This window comes from Microcebus murinus, chromosome 5 (genome assembly GCF_040939455.1).
Source record: "Microcebus murinus isolate Inina chromosome 5, M.murinus_Inina_mat1.0, whole genome shotgun sequence".
Taxonomy (NCBI): domain Eukaryota; kingdom Metazoa; phylum Chordata; class Mammalia; order Primates; family Cheirogaleidae; genus Microcebus; species Microcebus murinus.
In genome coordinates, this window is record NC_134108.1 from 46,960,073 (window position 1) to 46,983,724 (window position 23,652).

General features: G+C 38.8%; 1 protein-coding gene across 4 annotated transcripts in view; it reads left to right on the forward strand.

The window, feature by feature from the left end:
- LAMA4 (laminin subunit alpha 4) overlaps positions 1-23,652 on the forward strand; it is a 133,727-nt gene that overhangs the window by 72,204 nt on the left and 37,871 nt on the right. For all 4 annotated transcript variants that reach the window (XM_012753124.2, XM_076003046.1, XM_012753123.2 and 1 more), the window contains exons 11-17: positions 122-289; positions 2,696-2,889; positions 8,964-9,080; positions 14,792-14,940; positions 17,932-18,073; positions 18,686-18,782; positions 22,974-23,090. In XM_012753124.2, coding sequence (XP_012608578.1) covers positions 122-289; positions 2,696-2,889; positions 8,964-9,080; positions 14,792-14,940; positions 17,932-18,073; positions 18,686-18,782; positions 22,974-23,090 — 984 coding nt within the window. The remainder of the gene's footprint in view (positions 1-121; positions 290-2,695; positions 2,890-8,963; positions 9,081-14,791; positions 14,941-17,931; positions 18,074-18,685; positions 18,783-22,973; positions 23,091-23,652) is intronic.

Genomic DNA, 23,652 nt, shown 5'->3' on the forward strand with positions numbered 1-23,652 from the left:
GAGCCTCCCTTTCCACTGAAGGAGCAGCGCCATCCTTTGCCCGCCAGCCCTCACTTCCCTGTGTTTTCCGTGCCAGGTCATCTTTCCCTGCTGCCTTGTTTTACCATGTTCTTCCTTTCAGAGATCAACAGCAAGATGCTCTATTATGGGGAGGAGCTGGAACTTAGTCCCGAGGAAATCTCTGAGAAACTGGTGTTGGCCGAGAAGATGCTAGAGGAGATTAGACGCCGGCAGCCATTCCTGGACCAGCGGGAGCTTGTGGATGAGGAGGCAGACGAGGCCCATGAACGTAGGTGTATTCATCAGGTTCCTGATCCAGCACCGTCTGCTCTCTTTTGTGGGTCCAGGAGAGGAAACCAAGCTGCAGGGCAATATGTAGTCAAAGCAACCGGTTCCCAATATTCAGAGCTACGTAAAATTTAGACATGGCCTCGGGGAATCATTCGGGACAATTGACTTCATGATTTTTAGATTCGGGCCCAACTTTCAGTCCTTGAGAAACAGCTGAGATCTCATAAGGAATCGATAGCACTTTGTGAAAACATGTAAGACAGGAGAAGAAAGGCTAAGGGGAACCAGTTCCCAGAACTACATTAAAAGAAATTTTATTGAGAAGGCAGAGATGCTACCAGCCCAGTGACATTCATGAACGACTTTTAATAGCTTTTAACTATGCATGGAAATTTAACATTTTCTTTAATGATGAATGTAGGCACAAACCACAGTAGTGTATTGAATCTATGACTTGGTCACTGTATCGGTTATCAGTTACTGACTCACAGTCCACCCCAAACATACTCACTTCAAACAGTGACTATTTGCTCACAATTTCATGAGTTGGCAATTTGGTCTGGACTCAACCTGGAGACTCCTGTCTACTCCATGTGCTATGGCTGAGCTTACTCCTCTGTCTGGGCTGGCCGGGGAGGCTGGGCCTCGCCCTCTATGCAGGGTTGCACCTCAAGGAGGTGAGCTCAGGCTTGTTCACGTGGCAGCAGCCTTCTGAGAGGGAAAGGATGGAAAGCACAGGGTCCCTTGAGACCTAGACTTGGAACTCAACAATGTCACATCCATTCTATTGGTCAAGATCAGGCCAGATTCAAGGGCATGGGGAGATAGACTTCACTCTTGATGGGAAGAGCTGCAAAGAATTTGCATTCATTTTAATTTATACAATCAGCAAAAGAAATCACAGATTCACACATTATAGTTTAACTGTTAATGATATCTCACAACACTGTTTAAATTCATCAGTAACTTAAAATGGTAGTAATTATTAGATCCACCTCTAGATCTTGTTACTTATTGCTTTAATGAACACATATATTATACTACTAATTCAGTTTTTTTAATTTAAAAAATGTTCTTTATAGACACGTAATATTTTACATATTTATGGGGTACATGTGGTATTTTGTTACATACATAGAATATGCAGTGATCGAGTCAGGGTACTTGAGGTGTTCATCATTTGAATATTTATCATTTCTATGTGTTGGGAACAGTTCAAGTCCTGTCTTCTAGCTACTTTGAAATAGACAATACCTGTTGTTACCAGTTTGGTTTTTTAAACATACTGGTCTCCTTTTGAGTTCTATATATTGTATTGTATGCATTTTAAAAGATATTGTAAGAAGGGTCTGAAGGCTTCACTAGACTGCAGAGGGACCAATGGCACAAAAAGGGCTAAAGGACACTAGGTCATTTTCCTACAATTGTCGCTATCAACTTTTGTTAACAATTATTGTGGACAGCATGCAGGAAGAACATTATTGACATAAGGTTTATTATGGTAGCAAATGTATAAAATCTTAGAAACAATAACACCCAGAGAAAAACCTCAGGCCCCAGTTCTGGGTCTGGGTGAGAATGACACTCAGGGAAGCTGGGGCTCTGATGTCACTGCCGTGTGCTCCCACGGTCCTTGCCTGCTGTGGAATTTAGCAAGACTGCCCTGGGGAAACGGGACCAGGTACATCTCTCACTTAGCCTCCTGCCACCTAGTGAATGCATTTTCAACCCTTGTCTTTACTCAGCCATGAACTTGTGTCTTCTGCTCACAGTGAAGAAAGAAAATACAATACCTCAATATTCCCCAACAGACTAATATTCCTTGACAGACTAATATTCCCCGAAGAAAAGCAGAATTAAGGCACATAGTCAACACATGTGCCTTAGAGCAGGAAATAAAGGACGTATACAAAGTTTAAACGTATTATATCATTGCCATTTAATTTTTATTCCACCCAAAATCATGGTTTGGGTCTCCCCTAAAAGTGGTTGCCTGGAGAAAACAGAAAATGAGTGATTAGGAACATCTATCTGCCTTACTATTGACAAGATAATTTTGATTATTTTTTAATAGTAAAAACTATAGTAGATCCAGGTCCCCTTTACATGGTCAAATGATTAACAACCCAGGTAATGATATGCAGAGTATAGTGACTTGGTCTCCACATAAAACCTAATCTCTATGGGAAAACTAATCAAACTGTTATTCAGGGGCTCCCAAAGCCTACAAAATAGCGTTTTTTACTTCAAATGTCAAATTTGGAGCTATTTTTGTGAACAATGGTTTCCATCTCAATTGGGTAAAGAAGGCATGGCCTGGCGATTTTGCAAGTTTGCTGAATGCGGGTGGAATGGAAAGAGACAGAGGAAGCGCTCACTGAGCTCCGTCTCCATTTCTTCCCAGTGCTGAGCCAGGCTGAGAGCTGGCAGCGGCTGTACAATGACACTCGCTCTCTGTTTCCTGTCGTCCTGGAGCAGCTGGACGACTACAATGCTAAGTTGTCAGACCTCCAGGAATCGCTGGACCAGGCCCTTGACCGTGTCAGGGATGCTGAAGACATGAACAGGGCCACCGCAGCCAGGCAGCGGGACTACGAGGTACCCAGGGCACTCACTGTAAATGCATTTCAGACACAGCCTAAGTGAATTTCCACCAAGAAGGGAGAGTTGGTATAAACTTTTTAAAATATGGGTATATTTAAATATTCATATGTTTAAAATATTGGTGTATTTTTGGCTGCTCTAAATTACTAAAATAAGTGTATATCCCTAAAATCAAGTTGAAACTATAATAATTGTTTAGTTCTTGGTTTGGTAAGAATGCAGTTGTTCTCGTGCTTGTGACTGTGGGCATGGATGGGCTGCTTTTACAAGTGGGTAAGCAATGTGTACCTTTTCTTGCACTGAGAGCACTCAAACACCAAAGGAGCCCAGAACTATGTGTTCTGGGTATGTGTAATTTTTGGAAAGACACATTACACATGGTATGTTTGGGAAGCGCTATAAGCAAATCTCCCAGCCTGGCTGGTCAGCAGCTGCAGAGACAGGGAGACTAATTTAAGCCAAGGCTATGCAAATACAAAGAGGCAAGGAAAATTCCCAGACATGGCCATAGCTTGCAAAGGCAGTCATCCTGTGGGGCCAGAATTTGTGCGTGCCCACACCTAGAGGGCCAAGAACCAGTAGTAGTCACATGTCCACTCCAAGCAATGCTTGTACTCACAACAACCTCCATGGAGAGGGGTCGTTTTCTGACAGAATGACGTGTGCATGTTTCAACATAGTTACAAAGATTAAGGTGAAAAAATTGTGAACAAATGGAAAGCAACTATGAGCAAACTCTGGGATCCAAAAAGTCAGGGAATACTGTCATCTTCATCCTTTAATTCTCAAACATTTAGCACAATGCCTGTCACAAAGTAACAGCTCAGTAAATGCGTTGATTTAATGAAAACCTTAAGGACGTTCCAATTTGAAGATCCTGTAGTTTTGTCAGATTGTGCCCAAGTTTATTGAAGATCTATTTTCAGTGCTGAGTAATAAGTGATTCTTCCTATCCTGAGAGATTCAAGCCCGTAACCCTAGCCTGTGGAATACCACTGCTCCATTCCCAAGAGAGGACTTAGAGCCTTTAAGTAAGAGAGAAACAACACTGCAATCAGACGCAGACCCAGAAGCATGTTCAGTACTGAGAGCCCTGAAGTGAGAAGTGGACCTGCCACGCCAAACCAATCCTGGTAGGACAAAGGCAAGCAGTGGCTTGCAGGAGACCCCTGCCAGACCACAGCTGTCTCCCTAGCCACAGAAAGTAAGGTTTATTACTGAGAAAAAAGTGAGATCCATTGCTACTAGTAATGGTAAACTGTATGTAGTTCTCATTTTATATTCTAAGTTGTCAATATCAGCAAAGTGCTTTGTCTTCTGCATACATCTGTGCTAGAGAACACATGCAAGTATATTGTGTGTTAACATGGTCAGTTCTCTATGAATTTATTTTTAGGACTGGATCTTGTTGTCAAAGGTCCTTTGTAAAGTCTATAATGAGGAAGGGTAACACAGTGAAATGAGAGTCAAAGTGTCTGCAGAGGCACAAACCAGCTGATTTGCTACTGGCTGGTCAATGTCAGCGTGTGTGTCAGGACACATTGGACTTTGTAAATGTAACAATCAAGTGGACAGTGTTGCCTCTATGAACAGACTTCAGTTCTAAAAGTGAATGATTGCCAAAATAGCTTTTCATTAAATGTTTCTTATGCACGATTTTTAAAAAACCTCATGCATGTGGATACCAGGAATTTGGCATTTTAGTGATTCAGACAGATGGTAGGCCTCATTTTAGCTTTGCTAAACAAACTCTTAAGTACAAATGGACAGCATGAGCAATATTTCAGGAAGAGAACAGCATAGCATGGAGGCATTTTAAAGCCCTGCTCAGTCTCAGTTCTCCTTCCTCTTCCTGACCTTCAGCGCTGGCATTAGCCACAGTTGCACCCCTTTGCCCTCGTCTCCTCCCTCAGTGACTTCACCGATCTCACTGCTTCAGTCCTTGAGAGGGATTTATTTGTGTGTCTGCATCCTTATTCATAACTAAGCCCACAGCGCCACTTTCATATTGGTGTCTGTCTGCAGGAATAGCCACGTAGATATGCCCTGCTATTACCTGCTAAAAATCAACTCTTCTCCCTCCAATTTCCATTCCTAATTTTCCATTCCTGTGCAGGGGTCTCTTCTCCCAAGTCCCATGCTCTAAGTCTGCCCCTCCTCCCCAGTAGTCTGTAAGCAGTGGTTACTCCAGCCCTTTGCACCTCACTTAGGGACATTTTGGTCTATCTCCTGCCTAAGCTCCTGGCCTCCCTCTTCTTCAGATCACTGCTAGATTGATTCCAAGTTGTCTAATTGTACAGAAACTATATAATCAACCTTCATCAAAAGCCTTCAATGGCTTCCTACTTAAGGAAAGTAAATTGCCCAGCCATCCATGGTGTGAGCCCACACATGGTTCCAGTGATATTTCTAGATTTCCCTATAAAACCTGCCTCCCAGCCACTGGAGACCAAGCACTTGTTTCCTTTGCTCTTAGTGTGTCCTTTGGTCACCTCTCTCACCTATGCTTAATTCTGCCTAACCTTTAAGCTAGGTTAAATGTCTCCATCCTTAGAGTGCCTCACCTACTTACTTGAATCCAGTGGTTCTTACATTGTTGCAGTCTTAGATCCTTTTGAGGATTCAATGAAAACTGTGGAATGTACACACATACATACCTGCCATGAGAAAAATGTTCACTTATTCATATGTATAAGGTTGACAAAGCCCAGGTTAAGAACCCTGAGCACCAAAAGTAGTCCTGCCCTCTACACTGGTGCAGCCATCAGTTGTACCCCTTGAGTGATCACCAGGTTTCATCACCCTTACCATATATTCTTCCACAGTCCAGTCTGGGAGGCATTTTTAACTGCCAAATACATAGCTGTGTATCATGTCTGTGTGTGTGTGCATGTGTGAATGTGTGTTATGGTATGCATCTAGTCTATCCCCACTAGACTGTAAGCATCAAAGGGGCAGCACTACTGCCTTGCACAAATTATAACTTTATAGCATCAAACACAATATCTTGCATTTTTTACATTTGTTGATGAACAGACAAATGCATGGAGCACTCTCAAGTAATACAGAAATGTATTACACAAATACAAATTTGTGTATACTGGTTATTCTTAATTACAAACACTCTTATTTATTTCATATTAACATAGACCTCTAAATTACTAAATACTACTATTATTCTTTTGCATACTTGTGCATATTTGAATGTCATGAAACTTTAATTCCTTCCAGCAAAATTTAAAACCCAACCTTTTATTTATTTAGTAGGCTTTCCTACTACAAATTGATCTGATGGGTCTGACTTTATTGGAACTTGACTCTGTGTTTTAGAAAGCAAACTTAAATGTTTTAAGTTCAAATTTCACTATTAGATCTACAGCATGGGCTAGAAAATAATAACACCACAATTTCAGTCTTTATACGAAAACAAAAAATATACCCACATAGGTTAATTACTTTGGTATGTGCAAACAGTAGCCACACAACTGATAATTACATTATTTATTTTGTCATCTTACCCCTAACTCCAAAAAGTAACAGAATGATAAAAAAATATTTATCACATGAACATAATATTCTGTATTTTTAAGTAGGTGAAATATTCTTTAAAAAGCACCATTTAGGGATTCTCATAAACCAACTCTGCCTTCCTAGGACCATTCCTATCCTTTTTTTTTTTTTTTTTTAAAGATCAGGAAATTTTTTGCATATGTTATAGATACTTAAACTTCCTGAATAGTTCTTAATTATATCATTTTCATAATTATTAGTTTTCAAAACTTTGTTCAAGTTGACGATATTTCTGTGAGAACATCATTTCTTTGTTTCAAAGCTAACTTAGTTCATCTCTAATGCTGTCTGTGCTAAGTGGGAGAAACCCATTAACTTGAAGCATATCATTTTCATTGACTGCAGATGAGCTCATCCCACGGTGCTGTAAAGGGCACAGCTTTGAGTTGGGCTCTGACTTCAAGGTGTCAGCATTGCTCTCTTACAGCAACCCAGATGCGACAGCTTACAGAAGGGGTCAGAGCTCAGACCCTGTAAAAGGAAAACATCTCCGCGAGAGCTAAATAATACCAACTTTTTTTAACCTCCCTTTCTTTACATACTTTCATACACGTATTTTGTAGTATGGATTTTGAGCAGAGCTGTATAAATACCTCTCCTTATAGAAATAAGAATCATTGGTCCTAGTCACACTGCATTAGGCTTGATGGATATTGAGAGGAAATTGATTTTTTTTATAATGTTCTTGCATTAAAGGGATGTTCAAATGTGATTCTTTTCTGTCTGTAGACCTACATCTACGCTGGTAGCATTGTATTTGGGGAAGATGTGTTTTGTTCTTCCTTTCGACTAAACTGAGAAAGACTGCAGGGAGTACAAAAGACCATTAAGATGAACTTAGAAAGTTTTAAAAATATTTCCTTCCATATCTAGGTTTCTATAATTATTTCTATGATATCCTAAATTACACAATAACATATATTTCAACTCTAACTTAAATTACTATTTCAAAAAGAATTTTAAGGCCGGGCGCGGTGGCTCACGCCTGTAATCCTAGCACTCTGGGAGGCCGAGGTGGGCGGATTGCTCGAGGTTGGGAGTTCGAAACCATCCTGAGCGAGACCCCATCTCTACTAAAAATAGAAAGAAATTAATTGACCAACTAAAAATATATATACAAAAAATTAGCCGGGCATGGTGGCGCATGCCTGTAGTCCCAGCTACTTGGGAGGCTGAGGCAGGAGAATCGCTTGAGCCCAGGAGATTGAGGTTGCTGTGAGCTAGGCTGACGCCACGGCACTCACTCTAGCCAGGGCAACAAAAGTGAGACTCTGTCTTAAAAAAAAAAAAAAAAAAAAAAAAAAAAGAATTAACTCATTTTTTACTCAAAGTGTGAAATGTCTTTTACTTTTCCCTCCTAAAATTTCGTTCTGTTACTTTCAAACTCTTGAACTCATTTGAAGCCCCGTAATATTTCTTCAGAATCACAACATCCCTGCCTCAAGAACCCAAAAGTGAAGGTATAAATTAAAGAATTCACCAAAAAAAAGTTATTAATACATGGGCAGTTTCCTTCCTCAAAAAGTTTGAGCATCTAACATCAAGAGCTGAGAGTGGTATGAAGCAAGGTCATGATTTTATGCTTTGAAAATAAGACCATTTTTAACTTCCAAAAGGACATTATATATATATATATATATATATATATATATATATATATATTTTTAGTTGGCCAATTAATTTTTTCTATTTATTTATTTATTTTGAGACAGAGTCTCGCTTTGTTGCCTAGGCTAGAGTGAGTGCCATGGCATCTGCCTAGCTCACAGCAACCTCAAACTCCGGGGCTCAAGCAATCCTCCTGCCTCAGCCTCCCGAGTAGCTGGGACTACAGGCATGCGCCACCATGCCCGGCTAACTTTTTGTATATATATTAGTTGGCCAATTAATTTCTTTCTCTATTTATGGTAGAGACAGGGTCTCGCTCTTGCTCAGCTTTGTTTCGAACTCCTGAGCTCAAGGAATCCACCCACCTCGGCCTCCCAGAGTGCTAGGATTACAGGCGTGAGCCACCACACCCGGCCTTCAAAAGGACATTAATATTATTCTGTATATATTCTATTCCTGTCCAAATTTGTGCCAGGCCCAAAGTTGGCACATGAAAATGCTTTTATTTAATTTGTTTTCCAATTACTGCAAATATAGAGCTTATGTTCGCTCATGCCTCCACAGCCCCCTTTACATAATGGAAAAAAGAGTCAAATGCCCTCTCTAAAGCACTAACTCTCTTTGAGATGCTGACATTGTAAGTAGTAGTCATAACTAAGTACTTTGATTCTCCCCAGGTGCTTATTTTATTAATATTATCTCCATATTATAAATGAAAACCTGAGTACCGGACAGGTAACATTGCCCAAAGGCACACAGCAAGGATGGAGCTGGGATATCAACCCAAATTTGTCAGAGTCCAAAGACAGCAGTTGACAGTTACTACTCTCCCTGATGCTGTCCCTAAAGGCACCTTCTCTTTCCCTCGCCCTTGCTCTTCCTTCCCGCAGAAACAGCACGAGAGCGTGAGGGAGCAAATGGAAGCGGTGAACGCGTCTCTGAGTGCGTCCGCCGACTCTCTGGCAATGCCTCGTCTGACAATTTCGGAGCTTGAAGATATAATAAAGGTAAGGACCCTCGTGACTTGTTCAGGTTTGTATTTCTAGCAAGTTAGAACAGTCTCACAGAAAAACAAATTCGATTCAAATCTATCAAGTTATCAGGCATTATAAAAATAAAATCAGGTGACTGAATTTTTCAGTTTCTTGCACGGTATGGTGGCCACTAGCTACATATGACTATTTAAACTTAAAGTACTTAAAATTAAATAAATTTAAAATTTTATTTTGAGTCGCATTAGCTGAATTTCAAGTCTCGGTGGCTACGTACAGCTAGCAGCTACTATATTCAACAACACAGATATCATCACAGAAAATTCTATAGAATACACTGATCTAGATCCATCTCATTCGCTCTGTACTCATAAAGTTGTGTGTTTAATAAATCTGGCATTCAAAATCAATAAAAGCCACATCTTTTTAAAAGGAGAAGTTTCCCAATAAGATGCAGTGAAGCAAACCATCATGAAATTACTCTTAGCTTATTTTTATTACTTGTCAGAGGATATCACTTTAAGGTCATCTGATCACCCATCTCATTCTTTGACTATTTCGGCACCAAGCTCCCCGTCTTCCTCTCCATCTCAACCCCCATCATTGTCCTTGGTGACATCAAAATCTATATGGATGAGCCTCCCAACTCTCTGACCTCCAGCCCCTTGAACTTCTCCTCTCCAGCTAGCCTTTCCTCCAGTCACCTCTGTTATCCTTCCCATGGCCATACCCAGATCTAGTCATCAGTAAAGTACCTCCTCCCAAATCCTGGTTCAAGCACCTCCCTCCCTGTGCACCATCTCTTATCTCACTTACTCTAGAATGCCCACTCCAACAATTCTCTGGCCACATGAAACTTCCTCTGCCTCCTTTACCTTAGCCCTCTCCTATCCTCTCTTTCCTTCTTGAGCAGCTAAAAGTATCCATATAATCATTTTTTAAAAACACGCTTCACTTTCATATGTCCCTGTTCCCCTGTTGTACTCACCTGAGAATGCTAACTCTGTATCCCCCGTAACCCAGGTATCCCTGGCATCGTGGCTGTACCAAAGCAGCTGAATGCGACTGCTGGGAATCCTCCTCCCCTTCTATCAGTTCTGGCTGGTAACTTGCTTCATGCTTCACTGAAAACTTAGAAACAAACAGAAGAGAGCTCCCCTCATCCTTCCTCATCCTCAAATCTGCCAACCCACCAGCCTCTGCATCCACACCTCTACCTCCCCTCCTGTTGCAAGTGTCCCTTCTCCTGCCTGATCCCTCCACCTGGGCTCAGAATCCCTGCCTTCCTCACCTCGAAAACAGAGCTGTAGGGTTTCACCACTGAAATTGTGCCTTCTTTCTTTTACAGCATCCAATTTTTACTCTACTGAATCATTATTGTCAACATAAAAACAAGCTCTACTATCTCCTATCTTTTAATAATCAAACAAGAAAAAAACTCTTTTAAAAAAAATTTTTAAAAAGCTTGCATCCCCTCTAACTTCTGCCCCATGACCTCTGCTCAGCTTCACACAGAATGTCTCGAGTCACCTATAGTTGCTGTTTCCACCCCCAGCCCCAGCTCTCTGCTATCCTCAGCCCATTCTGAATAGTATTCCATCCCCCTCCACTGAGACTGTCCCTGTCCAGGTCACTAGCGCCCCCCATGTAGCCAAAACTGTGCACGGAGAGAGACCTCGGTCTCTCCTGGGCTTTCTCAGCCTGGACACAGCTCTGCTAGCCACCCTCCTTCTTTAGCCCTCAGGGCTCTGTCATCCTGGCTTCTGTCACCGGCTTCTCTCCCTCTCTGGCCACTCCTCCCCAGCCTCCTCTGCTGGCTTCCCCTCCGCACATCCTCTCCAGGGTAAGTGTTTTAGATTCCGCATGCCAGGTACAGCCACAGTCTCTTATTCTTCTTTATTTTTCATTTGGTTTTTTATTTTTTTCCAGCCCTTCAAAAATATAAAAAATATTTTTAGCTCAGAGCTGTATCAAAACAAGCTTTGAGCTGTACTTGGCCCTGGGCCATGCTGATCCCTGCTCTGGTTAATGAATGGCTCTGTGCTCAGTCCTGGGCCCTCTTTTCTACTTATGCTCTCTCCTTAGTTGATCTCACTGAATCCTCTGGCTTTAAAGAACAATTATCCACTGACAATCCACAGTGTAGACCTCCAGCTCTGACACTTCCACTGAATTCCAAACTCCTATATCCACATGCTTATGTGAGGAAAAGGAAAAAAAATACACAAATGCTTATATGACATTTTCAAATCAGAACTCAGTGTGATGTGTAACAAAAATCACGATTTCATCTACCATGTAACGGACATATCAAACTTAACATGTTCTAAATAAAACATGCACCTCCCCCAGTCTGCCCCATCTCAGTAAATGGCATAACTCAATTGCTGAAAACAAAAACCCAGAGTCAGTCTCAATTTCCCCATTTTCTTCATCGCCAAGATGAATCCTGACCACTTCCCTGGTCTCTACCGCCGCGCATTAGTCCAGTGGGCTCATCTCCAGTGTGCGCTGCCCCGGGACCCTCCTGAGTGATCCATTTGCCCCAACTCTTGTGCTTTGAGACTCGATCTCTATGCAGTAGCAGAATAATCTTTTAAAAACACGATCAGATTACATTACTTCTACCACATAAAACCTCCAATGACAGAGTAAGAAGCAAGCTAATTTTATTGTGGCCTGTGAGACCCTAAGTGGCCTACTTCAAGACCCGACTCTGACCTCATGCCCTACTCTCTTCCTCACTTACTACCCTCCAGTCCACTAACTCCTCTCTGTTTTGCAAACACACTATACTTTTTCCTGCCTCAGGACCTTTGCATCTGCTATCCTCAGAGCTTCACATGGCTGGTGTCCTTATGACCATTCAATCCCAATGAACCCCTTACCCTCAACCACTCTCCATCCCATCCCGCCTGTTGTATTTTATTCAAAGTATCTTTTACTCTCTGAAATTAGCTTATTCACTTATTTGCTCACTTATTTATTATCTGTATCTTCCCACTAAATTGTAAATTCCTTGAAAGTAGAGGCTGTTAATAGGTATTCCATCTCCTAAATGAGTACCTAGCACATAGTAGGCACGTAGTGAATATTTGTTGAATGAATGAATGAGTAAATGTAGAAGGTAAATGTAGAATGGTATTTTTTCTATTTATATAATTTAAAACATTTTTTCCAAAGTATTATTCTCCAGATGACCAAACAAATGGCCAGCGGCTTAATACTGTCTCCATAAAAATAAACCCTATGAGTGAGGAACTGTGCCACATTCTAGGAATACAAAAATAAGTTAGACTCAGTTCCTGCCTCCTAGGATCGGGTGATCTGATGAGTTAAATAATCATGTAAAATGATTACAATAATGTGATACATGGATAATAGAAATATATGCCAACACTTAAATTCATCCTGAAGAGGTTAGGGATGGCTACATAAAGAAAGTAATATTTGAGATTCTTTGGAAGGATCAGTAGAACTTTTCCAGGTGTATCAGGCAGAAAAGAAAAGCAAATTATTCCAGACAGGGAAAATGTTATGTGCAAAGGCATAGAGGTCAGGAAAAAAAAAGGTAGAGCATTAAAGCAATAATCAGTTAGTCAAGGTTGCACCATGGAATATAGTGGCATGGGAGTGGTGACAAGTGATGAAATTGATGACAGAGGAGGGGTCAGTTGACAAAGCCATCCTTAGGGATTGGATTTATTCCTACAAAGCAATTCGCTGATTCTGAGAAGAGAAATAACATGATCAGATTTGCTTAATAGAAAGACTACCTTTCTGGCAGGATAATTGCAGATGGGTTACCATACTAAAAGACTGGGCTTGGAGAGAGAAATGAGAGCACTCAGAGGAGAGGAAGAGTCCAACCATGAGGAGCACCAACTGTTAAGGTCTCTTTCCTGGTCAAGCAAAAAGGAGACCTGGGAGACAGCAGAATCACAGAGGCTAGGAAAAGAAAGAGTTTTAAGCAAGGACAGTGACCAACACTGTCATAAACCAGAGGTAGATCCAATAAATAAAGATGGGAAAATGTCAAATGGATCTGGCAATTTGGGGTCAGGTGTTGAGGATCTCAGTAAGAACGATTTCTGCAAAGTGCACTATCAAAGCAAAAGAAGCAGCTATTACAGAAGGAAATCTGGAGTCAAAGGACAGGTTTTGTTTGTTTTTTAATGGGAAAAACTTGGACATGTTTATATCTGAGAAGAGTCAGTAGCTAGGGAGCAAGAAGAATGGAAAATAGGACCACTGAGAAAATGGGGGAGTATGCCTTATCCAGAAAAAGAACACTTTTTCCTCTTAAAATTGGAGAAAAATGTATGTCTAGCCATTGCTATAAATAAATGTATAGAGTTAGGGGAGAATGGCTGGGGGATGGTAGCAAAAAGCTAGGGAAATTCATGTATGTTGGTGTTGAAGTCTCTGAGGGGGCCATCCATAAATAGTACTCCTTTCCAGAACCCAAGTGCTAAACAAATCAAGATATAAATAAGATTGTCAATATGGAGACCAAGAATGTCGCCTTGTGTCTGATGCAGCTACGGTGAAGTCATGGCCTTAGGGTTCTTAGCCAAGTGGGTTGCTGATACCCAGTCCCAGAATTAGGCAGCTGTACCCACCAACATAGGAGGTTCTGCCCAAAATGGCTTTCATATGGAGAAACACAGGAAAACTCACTTTCTGCTGGCAGCTTGCTTGCCAGAGGAAGAAATGTGGAGTTGAGCAAAGCCTACATGTAAAATTATTCTTCCCAAATTTACCAATCGGATAAATCACCACCACCACCCCTTGTAGGAGCAGAGTGGAGAAAGAGGTAGAGAGGGCTGGAGTTTCACTAATTGAGCTCCCTTCACAGGGAGGAAACATCAGGGGTGTAGAAGAAACATTCCGTGCTAACAATTACTTTGTGCCTTCCAAATAAAAAAGAAAAGAAATTGGTCTGTTTAGAATCAGAAGAGGGTGGGGGAAGGATATCAACGGCTTGGGAATGATGACAGTGTTTAGAATCACTATTTGGGTGACTAGGAGAGCACATCTCTTTTCAGCACTGAGGGCTGAACCAAGGCTGGAAGTCATAGGTTTGCAGGTACATCCATCTACATAGTTGTGTGATCCTTAGCTAAGATCAGAGGTCTGTGATTAGATGGAAATCCACAGGAGATTGTGTTACAAGATGAGTTTCAGGAAGGGAGTAGTTAACCATGTGAAATGTAGCTGAGAGATCAGATAATGAGAATGGAAGGATGCCCATTGGATTTAGTACCTTAGATGTCATTAAGTGAACTTCTGTTTTGCTGGGGTGATGAGGTACAAACCAGACTAGAATAGGTCAAAATGGTGAATACAAAGTGAGAAAATAGAGACAACATACTTAAACAACTTTCTATTTTAAAAAGATATTTTGCTATGAAAGGCAGTGCAGTAACATTAGAAGGATGTGTGGATAATGGAAGTTTTTCTTCAGTTTTGTTTTTAGGTCTGAAATGACAGAAATGCTCTGTATGTATAAATGCTAGGAAAGCAATGAATATAAAAGAAGGAGATGAAGATGCAGGAAAGATAGATAAATATCTACTTATAGTATTTTAGACTTTTGTGGGCCTGGTCTGAAATTTACTGAACTTCATAATAAGGAAGAATAGAGATTGTCTTTTGGTGCTCCCTAGGAAAAATGTTTTAAATTCTTCTAAATTAAATTCATTTTTTAAATTTTTTTTCTGTAGAATGCATCAGGGATTTATGCAGAAATAGATGGAGCCAAAAATGAACTGCAAGGAAAACTATCTAACTTAAGTAACCTCAGCCATGATTTAGTCCAAGAAGCTGTTGACCATGCACAGAACCTTCAACAAGAAGCTGATGAATTGAGCAGGTAATATCCTGGTTTTAGAAATGCACATATTATATATGGGCTGAATAAAAATATTTTTATTCAATTCCACACACCAGAATTACTAGGATACAATCTTAGCAGATTGGTTAGAGTTGGGTTTGTTGATTTGTTGATTTGTTTGTTGGTTGGTCCCTCTGAAAGTCAAACATTATTTGTTGCGATTGTTTTGGGGAGATAGTTTTTTGCTTTTAAAAAAATATATCATCTTGGGGTCAGGGTTCTGTTTCACAATAGGGTGGCCTAAGGCATTTTGATTACAGGCATAACTGCTGCATAAAATATTGTTAAATACATCAAATCCCTTTGCAAAGTCTAATTCTCCTGTTACCTATTTATTCCATAGACAGCATTAGCTTTCCACACCCAAGTGTCTTAAGTAAAGCAGAGTGGGAGTCGGCAATATAACTGACTTCTGGTAAATACTCTAGTCACTCTGCAGTGCTCAGCAGGAGCTATTTGATTTCAACACCTGTTAAGAGAAAATCAATTGACAATTTTCCTTGCAGCATCTAGAAGAGAGTCATGCACCCCTTGGGCATTCAATTAATGTTAATTGAAATGTACTGAAAAATTGGAATTGAATTCATGACCCTGAAATAATAGGTAAATAATGAGATCATTATAAAGACTACAGAACAGGCAATTTGAAACAAGGACCAGTAAAGGTTATGAATAAAATAAGAACCAATATTAACTTCTGTTCAAAACAGAAATCACCTTTTTATTTCTGATTGCCAAAATTTTCAAATACTCTTCCAAATCTACTGAAAAGAGGGAGAGAGAGAGAGGGGAAGAAAGAGAGAGGTCACATAAAATCTTGGTGTGTGAGATAGTGCTATATCCAACTCAGTGGCCCTAGAAAATGTGCTTTTGATGAAGGCAATAAAATGGAGCTTAGATAAAGTACTGTTTTTGATAAGATACTGTATTGCTGGAATATTGTTTTTGAGATCCACCCTATGGCTCTCTTCATCATTCTTTTGTCATTTTGGTAACTGCATCCCAATCCCAAAACATAACTCCTGCAAATGCCACTGTGCAACAAACAATGCTCTAGCATGATTCTCCCAAAGAAGTTACTACCTATATGTCTTACATGAAACATGATCAGAAATATCAATCACTCTGAAGTCCCTTTTGGGCTTAGACTATTTCTGACTAAATATATTCATAGAAACATTCAAATTTATAGACCTCTTCCCTTTAAAATGTCAATATCCTTTAACATCTGTCTGGTGTACACAATGATTTGCATGCTGTGCTCAAAGATAGACTTGATTCATTAAGAAGCTTTCATTTCAAAAGCACATTTTTATTTCGAGTATTTAGACAGTACTTGTTTTATGCCCGGTAATAAAAACAAAGTAATAAAGGCTTTGTTTTAAGCTCTTTGGTATATCTTACCACCCTAGCCAGCAAAACTTTAAAATATTAATAAATATTTGTAACATTTTGTTTCTTTTATCCCTGTCTTTTACAACTTTTTTGTCTACCTTCCTCAGATTTTACTACTGAGCCATTTCTAAGAAGAAGGGGTTGTGGGGAGGAACAAATAGCAAGTGTTTGGATTAGAGTCCCCTCTACAGAGCAGAACAGCATTATGACTCTTGGGCCCTGGGCACTTTTGCCTTGATGGGCCCCTTTCTCCATTAAAAAAATTAAAAACTTTATTTCATATTTGCATTGGTATAAAGACTAACATAAGCATTACTATTGTCCTCATATTTTCTTCTGATTAAAAAAAAATGAATTGAAAACATTTCTGTGAGTCCCTAGTGTGCTGATGGCTAAGTCAGCCTTGCTGCAAAGGAGGTAGAACAGTGAGAGACTTGAACAAAAGAAAGGGAAGTAGCTGAGGGCACACACAGGAAGTTGCTCTGAGCCTAAGAGAGCTTGCAGAGACTGAAGCTGGGAGGGGAGGCTGAGAAACAATCAACTGAGCTCGCGGGCCGAAGGAACCAGAGAGTGAGCTCTGCAAAGACATATACTGGGTCACAGAGGACCTTCAGGAGGTTACTGATGAATAAAGTGATACTACTAGTCATCAATGTTTGGAACTGAGAAAAAAATAAAGAACTGGTAGGTTTAAGGGGTAGATTTTATATCATAGAGGAAGAAGTATTTGTCAATACAATAAATTGTGTGGATACACGTAGAGTTTGAAATTCCGATTCAGGAATTTAGGTACAATCATAAGCCCTGATTCTTACCAGGTGCTGGGCACGGGATATCAAGCATTTATGTATTTGATCCGGGTCATACTCACATCAGTCCTCGGAGGCACATGCCATGATCAGCCCCTGTGTGCGACAGTGCCCAGTGCATGCTGGGTACTCAGTAAATGTTCTGCGAACCCTACACAGTCCAGAGAGGGGCAGAGGCAAGGGCCACGTGTGGGAGGGCAGGGTGAGGGTGGGCTAAGGCGGGGCTGTGTGCTTACAGGATGCAGCCAGGCCACCGCAGGGCCACAAACCTTAACAATGCGTGCCCTGGCCACAAGCACCCTCTCTCAGAGCCTCAGCTGCCTTTATGGAGAGGGAATGACAATGATGGTGACTACTATCCAGGTAGTCGCCCACTACTTAGGTGACTGTGGGTTCATTCCTCTGTGGAACAAACTGTGGGTTCATTCCTCTGCCTGACCTCCACCACATTAAACAAATGCTCTCTCAAGGAGGTGCAGAAGGCTGTTCTTAAATGATTATGCACTTTTCCTGCAGCTACTGCCAGCCAGGCAGCTGCCACGGAGCAAAAATGGGGTGAAGTCTTGGGGACAGCAGAGGCAGAGGAATGCAGAGAAGATGTAACCCTAGCAAGGGTGGCTCAGAAAAACCTTGCCAAGCCAGGTGACTTTGAATAAGACGATGGAAGCATCTGTGATCTTGGAAGTGTTAGGATCAAGCCCTAAAAATGGCCCCGTCTCCCAAGGAGGTTAGAAGGAGAAATAACGACAAGTTTCTTTATTAACAGAAATTTGCACAGTTCAGATATGAATGGGCTGGTACAGAAGGCTTTGGATGCATCAAATGTCTATGAAAATATTGTCAATTATGTTAGTGAAGCCAATGAAACAGCAGAATTCGCTTTGAATGTCACTGACCGAATCTATGACGTGAGTATTCCATTTGAAAGTTCATTTGTACATTGACGTTTCCCACTTAATGCCTTTTCTATTGTCCGATGTCATCTCTCGAGCTTCCCAATGTAAAATACAAATGGCATAAAGGCCAGGGGGACTAAGCAAAGACCATTTTACTTATGCCATGAAGGTTTTAGTTTGTATAATAAGTTCTTCAAGATGTGCTGTACTCTGGTCACCAAATGCCAGTTCCTTTGACAGCTATTTTTAGCCAAAGTCCCTGAAGAAAAACATATTTATGACTAGTTCCTGCTGATAGAGTGGATGCTTTTTGCATGCATTCATTTTTCAACTCAAAATTATTTACTGAACAGCTTCTATGTGACAAGCACTTTGGTGGGACCTTGGCAAGGATACACTGTTCTAAGTTCACTAAATTTTCCTGAAAAAAAAACATTTATCTTGCAAATAACAAAAACTTTATTTTCTCATGTTCACATTTGATTTTGATTTTGAGCTATAAAAATGAAACTATGAATTTTGCTTGGTGTTTAGCAGATAAACCGTGTCATTTAAATCCTAAAAACATGAAAAGCTGATTTCTTCTGCTGTCATTTTTACTCTCTCCACCCAATTCCTTTGTAGGCTGTGAGTGGGATTGATACTCAAATCATTTACCATAAAGATGAAAGCGAGAACCTCCTCAATCAAGCCAGAGAACTGCAAGCAAGGGCAGATTCTAGTAAATATCTTCAGTTTCCTTTCTTCCTTCTGATTTATAGCTGCTTCCCTCCTTTCATACATGTAGACAGAGAGTTCCAAAATCTAGGATTAAAAAATAACTAATATTAGGGGGCATGGGCAATATATGTAACCTTAACATTTGTACCCCCATAATATGCTAAAATAAAAAAAATAACTAATAGTACAATGAATAATACATCAATAATCCCTGCTCAGAGTCATAAAAAAGCAAAGATTTTAAAATAAATTGTGATTTTAAAAAAACCTTCCATGTAGTAAAACTGCATGAAAACATATATTTATGGTGGATATTCTTGCTAATCAAATAGGCTGGTTGATAGAACTTTACCATAAATAACAATTTTTAATGAGAATATCATAAAATATACTTAACGCTTAAACTGTATTGCCCATGATTTCATCTCTCTTGAACAATTCAGAAGACCATTTAAAATTTTTACCACAAAGTAATGGGCCATCACTGTGAGAGTCAGTCAAGATGACAGGGTACCACAAAGCCATCTGGCTATTTGTACCTTCTTGTAGTTTGTGTTCTACACAGTTTACTGTATTTAGGACAAACACAATGACCATATGGAAAGAAGTACTTCCAAAGACCAGTGTTTGCATCTGCTAAAGTATCCAAGCATGGGAGAGTGATGGAAAAATAAAAGTGAAATCATGTTAGGCTATTTTGAGTTACCCTTAAAAACAATGGAATGGACTAAGAATTTCACTAAACATTACTCATCTCTGAGGTAATGAACTAATTTCTAAAGATATTTGAGCATTGACTAATGAGGTTCGAAATTCATTATCTAGCTAACTTCTAAATACCAACTAAAAACAAAGGCCAAGTTAGAAACTGGAAACTTTACACAGTTTTATCAAAGCAATTAATCTCAAGTCTAACAGTGCATTCTCCTTTTTTCCTTTTGCCAAGAGCCACTATATACAAAATAAATGTGCTTTGTTTTTCATATGCAGAATATTTAACTATTTAATTACTTTGCAATTGTTATTTTCTTTTTCTGGGTAAACAAAGGCAAGAAAAAAGTGCTGAATTTCTCTATTCTAATTAATCTATTATGTAAGTCTACTTAATTTATTATATGAGTCTAATCCTGAACATATTCTTTGGAAAATAATTAGAATATTAGCAGTAAAATATTTCTAAGTAAATATTATTGTATCTGTGTATTGCTTTTGTTTCTTGTGTTCTAAGACCCCTAACATATTGTGGTCTAACATATTCTGGTTAGTGCCATGACTTAAGTATTTTATTCTTCTGGATAATTTGTAATGTATTTTCTCAGTCCTGTCATTATTGAGTTATTGAACCTCAAAAAAGCAACTTTTCTATTCTGGGAATGACATCCCTTCAAAGTTTCATGTTTTATGTCTGATAAATCTCTCTACATCAGCTTCTCTGAATAGTTTGCAGATCTGGTTTCAGGATTTCAAATTAAAACATAATCATCTACTAAGTTGCATTATCATTTCAGATTATTGTTTCTTAATTTACAAATGACTTTCAATGCTTAGTAATCTTTATTTCCCAACTTTCCTTTTCTTCATTATCTGTATCAAACAGTTAACAATCTATAGTTACTCAGGAAGCTGCATTTTTAAAGGGATATTCTACTTCATTTGCAAAATGAAAAATGTTTATGTATGACTATAAGTTCCATATAGGACACACTTTTCATGATACATTTCTTCTTATAAACATTGAACCCAAAATAGATTTTCTTTCTCCTGTTTTTATCAAGACCTCCAAATATAGAGTTAAATATATTCTTTCTCAGTGTCTCAGGCAGTGTTCTTTGCAGACACAAGACCCTAAAATAAGAGGAAAAACATTATAACACAATATTTGAAAACTGAAACTAGAAAGAAGGAGTTGGGATGCAATAAAACTACAAAGCATGTTTAAGTCTCTCTTTGAATTCTGGGAAATTCTCCAACTACCCAGAGGAAACAAGAAAAAAGTGCTTGTACTTGGTCACACTGTACTTGGTAACAGTATCGACTAAGCCCCCCGCCCCATTAAATACCCATTATTTACACATATGGGGGAAAAGATAACAGTAAACCAAGCACACCAAGATAGTATAATAGAAAAGAGAAAGTGCACCATGGGAGGGTATATATTTACAAACTCATTGCAGAGAAAGAGAAGCGTGTAATGAGAAATGATAAAAATTATTTTGCTGTTTGTCAAGAAACATAAGATTCTCAATGCTGTGGAAGTAAACAAAGCACAAAAAAAAGAACTGGCTGATATTAATATATCATGACCTGTTAGGTTTGCTCAAAGACAACCCAAATTTAGGAACTGTTCCACAAGCACAATTTCAAGAATAATTTTGTAAGAAAACACCTATTTATCAAAACTGATACAAAAAGAATAGAAAATCTGATAAAATTGTAAGAACATACATATGTATAATAAATTTAACCATGAATTAAACCCTTATCACAAAAGAAATCTCAAAGCTCAGATGGCTTCCCTAGTGAATTCTTCCAAACATTTAGAGAAGAAATAAGACCACTCTTATACAAACTCTTACAGAAAACAGAAGACAAGAAAGCACTCTCCAAGTTGTTTCATGAAGCCAACAAAACTTAGACACCAAAACCAGATAAGGACTTATAAAAAAGGAAAACTATAAGCTAAATTCTCTTATAAATAGAGATGCAAAAATACTAATCAAGATATTAGCAAATCAAATCTAGTACGCATAAAAATAGCAACATATGATGACCAACTTGAGTTTATTGCAGAATATCAAGGATAGTTTAACTTTTAAAATATCAATTATAATTCACCACATTTAAAGAATGTAGGAGAAATTCATTTGATCATCTCACTACATGCAGGAAAAAAACTCAATACCTATTCATGACTTAAAAACACTCTTAGCAAACTAGGAATAGATGGAAACTTTCATAATCTAATAAAGAATAATAAAATAATATCCAGAAAACATATTGACACTGAAATATTGAAAGCTTCCCCATTAATATTGAAAACAAGACAAGGATAACCCACATTACCAATTCAATGTGTAAAAATTCAGTTTAATTCTATATACAACAATGGAAAATTAAGTTTTTTAAATACCAGCATTTGCAATGACATCAAATACATAGGAATAAATCTGATGAAAGAGGCCAAGATTGCTATACATAAAACTATAATATGCTGCTAAAAGAAATTAAAGAAGATCTAAATAAATGGAAATTTAAATTGATATCTAAAGAAGAATAAATAAATACCATATTCCTTGAGTAGATTAAAATTTATAAAAATAATTCTCCCAAATTTATCTATAGATTCAATAAAGTATCAATTAAAGTACCAGAAAAAAATTATGTGTATACATATATATATATATATATATACACACACACACAGGATGATTCTAGAATTTCTATGGGAATGAGAAGAGAAGGCCAAGAATAGCTAAGCCGATCTTGAAGAATAAAAACAAACCTGGAAGACTTAAACTGCGATGTCAAGACTTATTATAACTCTATAGAGATTAAGACAAAGATATCAAAGATTATAATACTGTATCATCTGTTTTAAATAAAGTTTAAAAGCAGACACAACTAACAGATAGAGATAGAATTCAGAAGTGGTCATCTTTGGATAATCATAGGGCCCTCCCTAGGGAGCTTCAAGGGTGCTAAGAAGTTTCTATTTTCTTGTTCTGGATGCTGGTTATATTTTGTGTTCACTTTGTGAAAATTTATCAAGCTGTGCACATGAAATGGTTGCCTTTTTCTAGATGTATGTTATATATCAATTAAAACTTTATCAAAACAATTAAGAAAAATGATTCTTATATAACCAGTCATTATCCTATAAATAGATTTTTTTCTTTTTCGATCTTCACCAATTGTGCTGCTAGGTTTTACTGCTCACAGCAATGCTATATTTTTCAATCAAAGAAATTAACCATTATAGCATCCTAAATCTTTCCTAAGCAGTATTACAAGTTTTTTGCAATCCTGTACCTCTAATTTTAAATGCTACTTTCCAGAACTAATGATCTATGTTCAGAATATTCAGAATATTGCAGGTGACTCTATAGTACAAATCAGAATTGTCCTTGTTGAAATGGAGACTTTTTGAGGCATCTTGGCCCTATTGGTCCTTTTTTCTGCTGCTTCTCCACAGGCAATGATGAGGCAGTGGCTGACACCAGCAGGCGTGTGGGCGGAGCCCTGGCCCGGAAGAGTGCCCTTAGGAACAGACTCAGCGATGCCGTTAAGCAACTGCAAGCAGCAGAGAGAGGTAGGACGCACAGAGAGAGCTTCAGTCTCATCTGTTAGTTCACTGGTGTGTAAGATAAATCTTTGAGGAAGGAATAGATGGTTCCTTACTTGGTTTTTTAAATAAATAAATGGAATTTTTTGATGACAAAAGAACCTATGTTCATCACCCCAAAAAAGAAGTTCTACAAAAGAAAAAGAAGAAAGTAAATATAAAAGCTATAATCACACCATCTAGGGTTGACCTATAAATTTGAGAGCATTTCCTTCCAATCTTTCGTGTGTGTGTGTGTGTGTGTGTGTGTGTGTGTGTGTGTGTGTGTGTGTTTTAATGGGATCATGCTGTTTATACTGTTTGGTAACAGCTTTCTTATGAACATCTTTCCTCGTTAACAACATGCCCTAATTTGGTTATTGGATTTCTTTGGCCCCAACTATAAACAGCTTCCCTCTGTAACATGTCAAATCATTCTTATATAAAGCAGGGAGACCAACGAGCCCAAATAGAGAAACAAGAGCACTCGTCTTGCCTAATCTGGGCCTGTTGTGGTATCTTAGAAGGATGTGATTGGAAGATGTGCCTT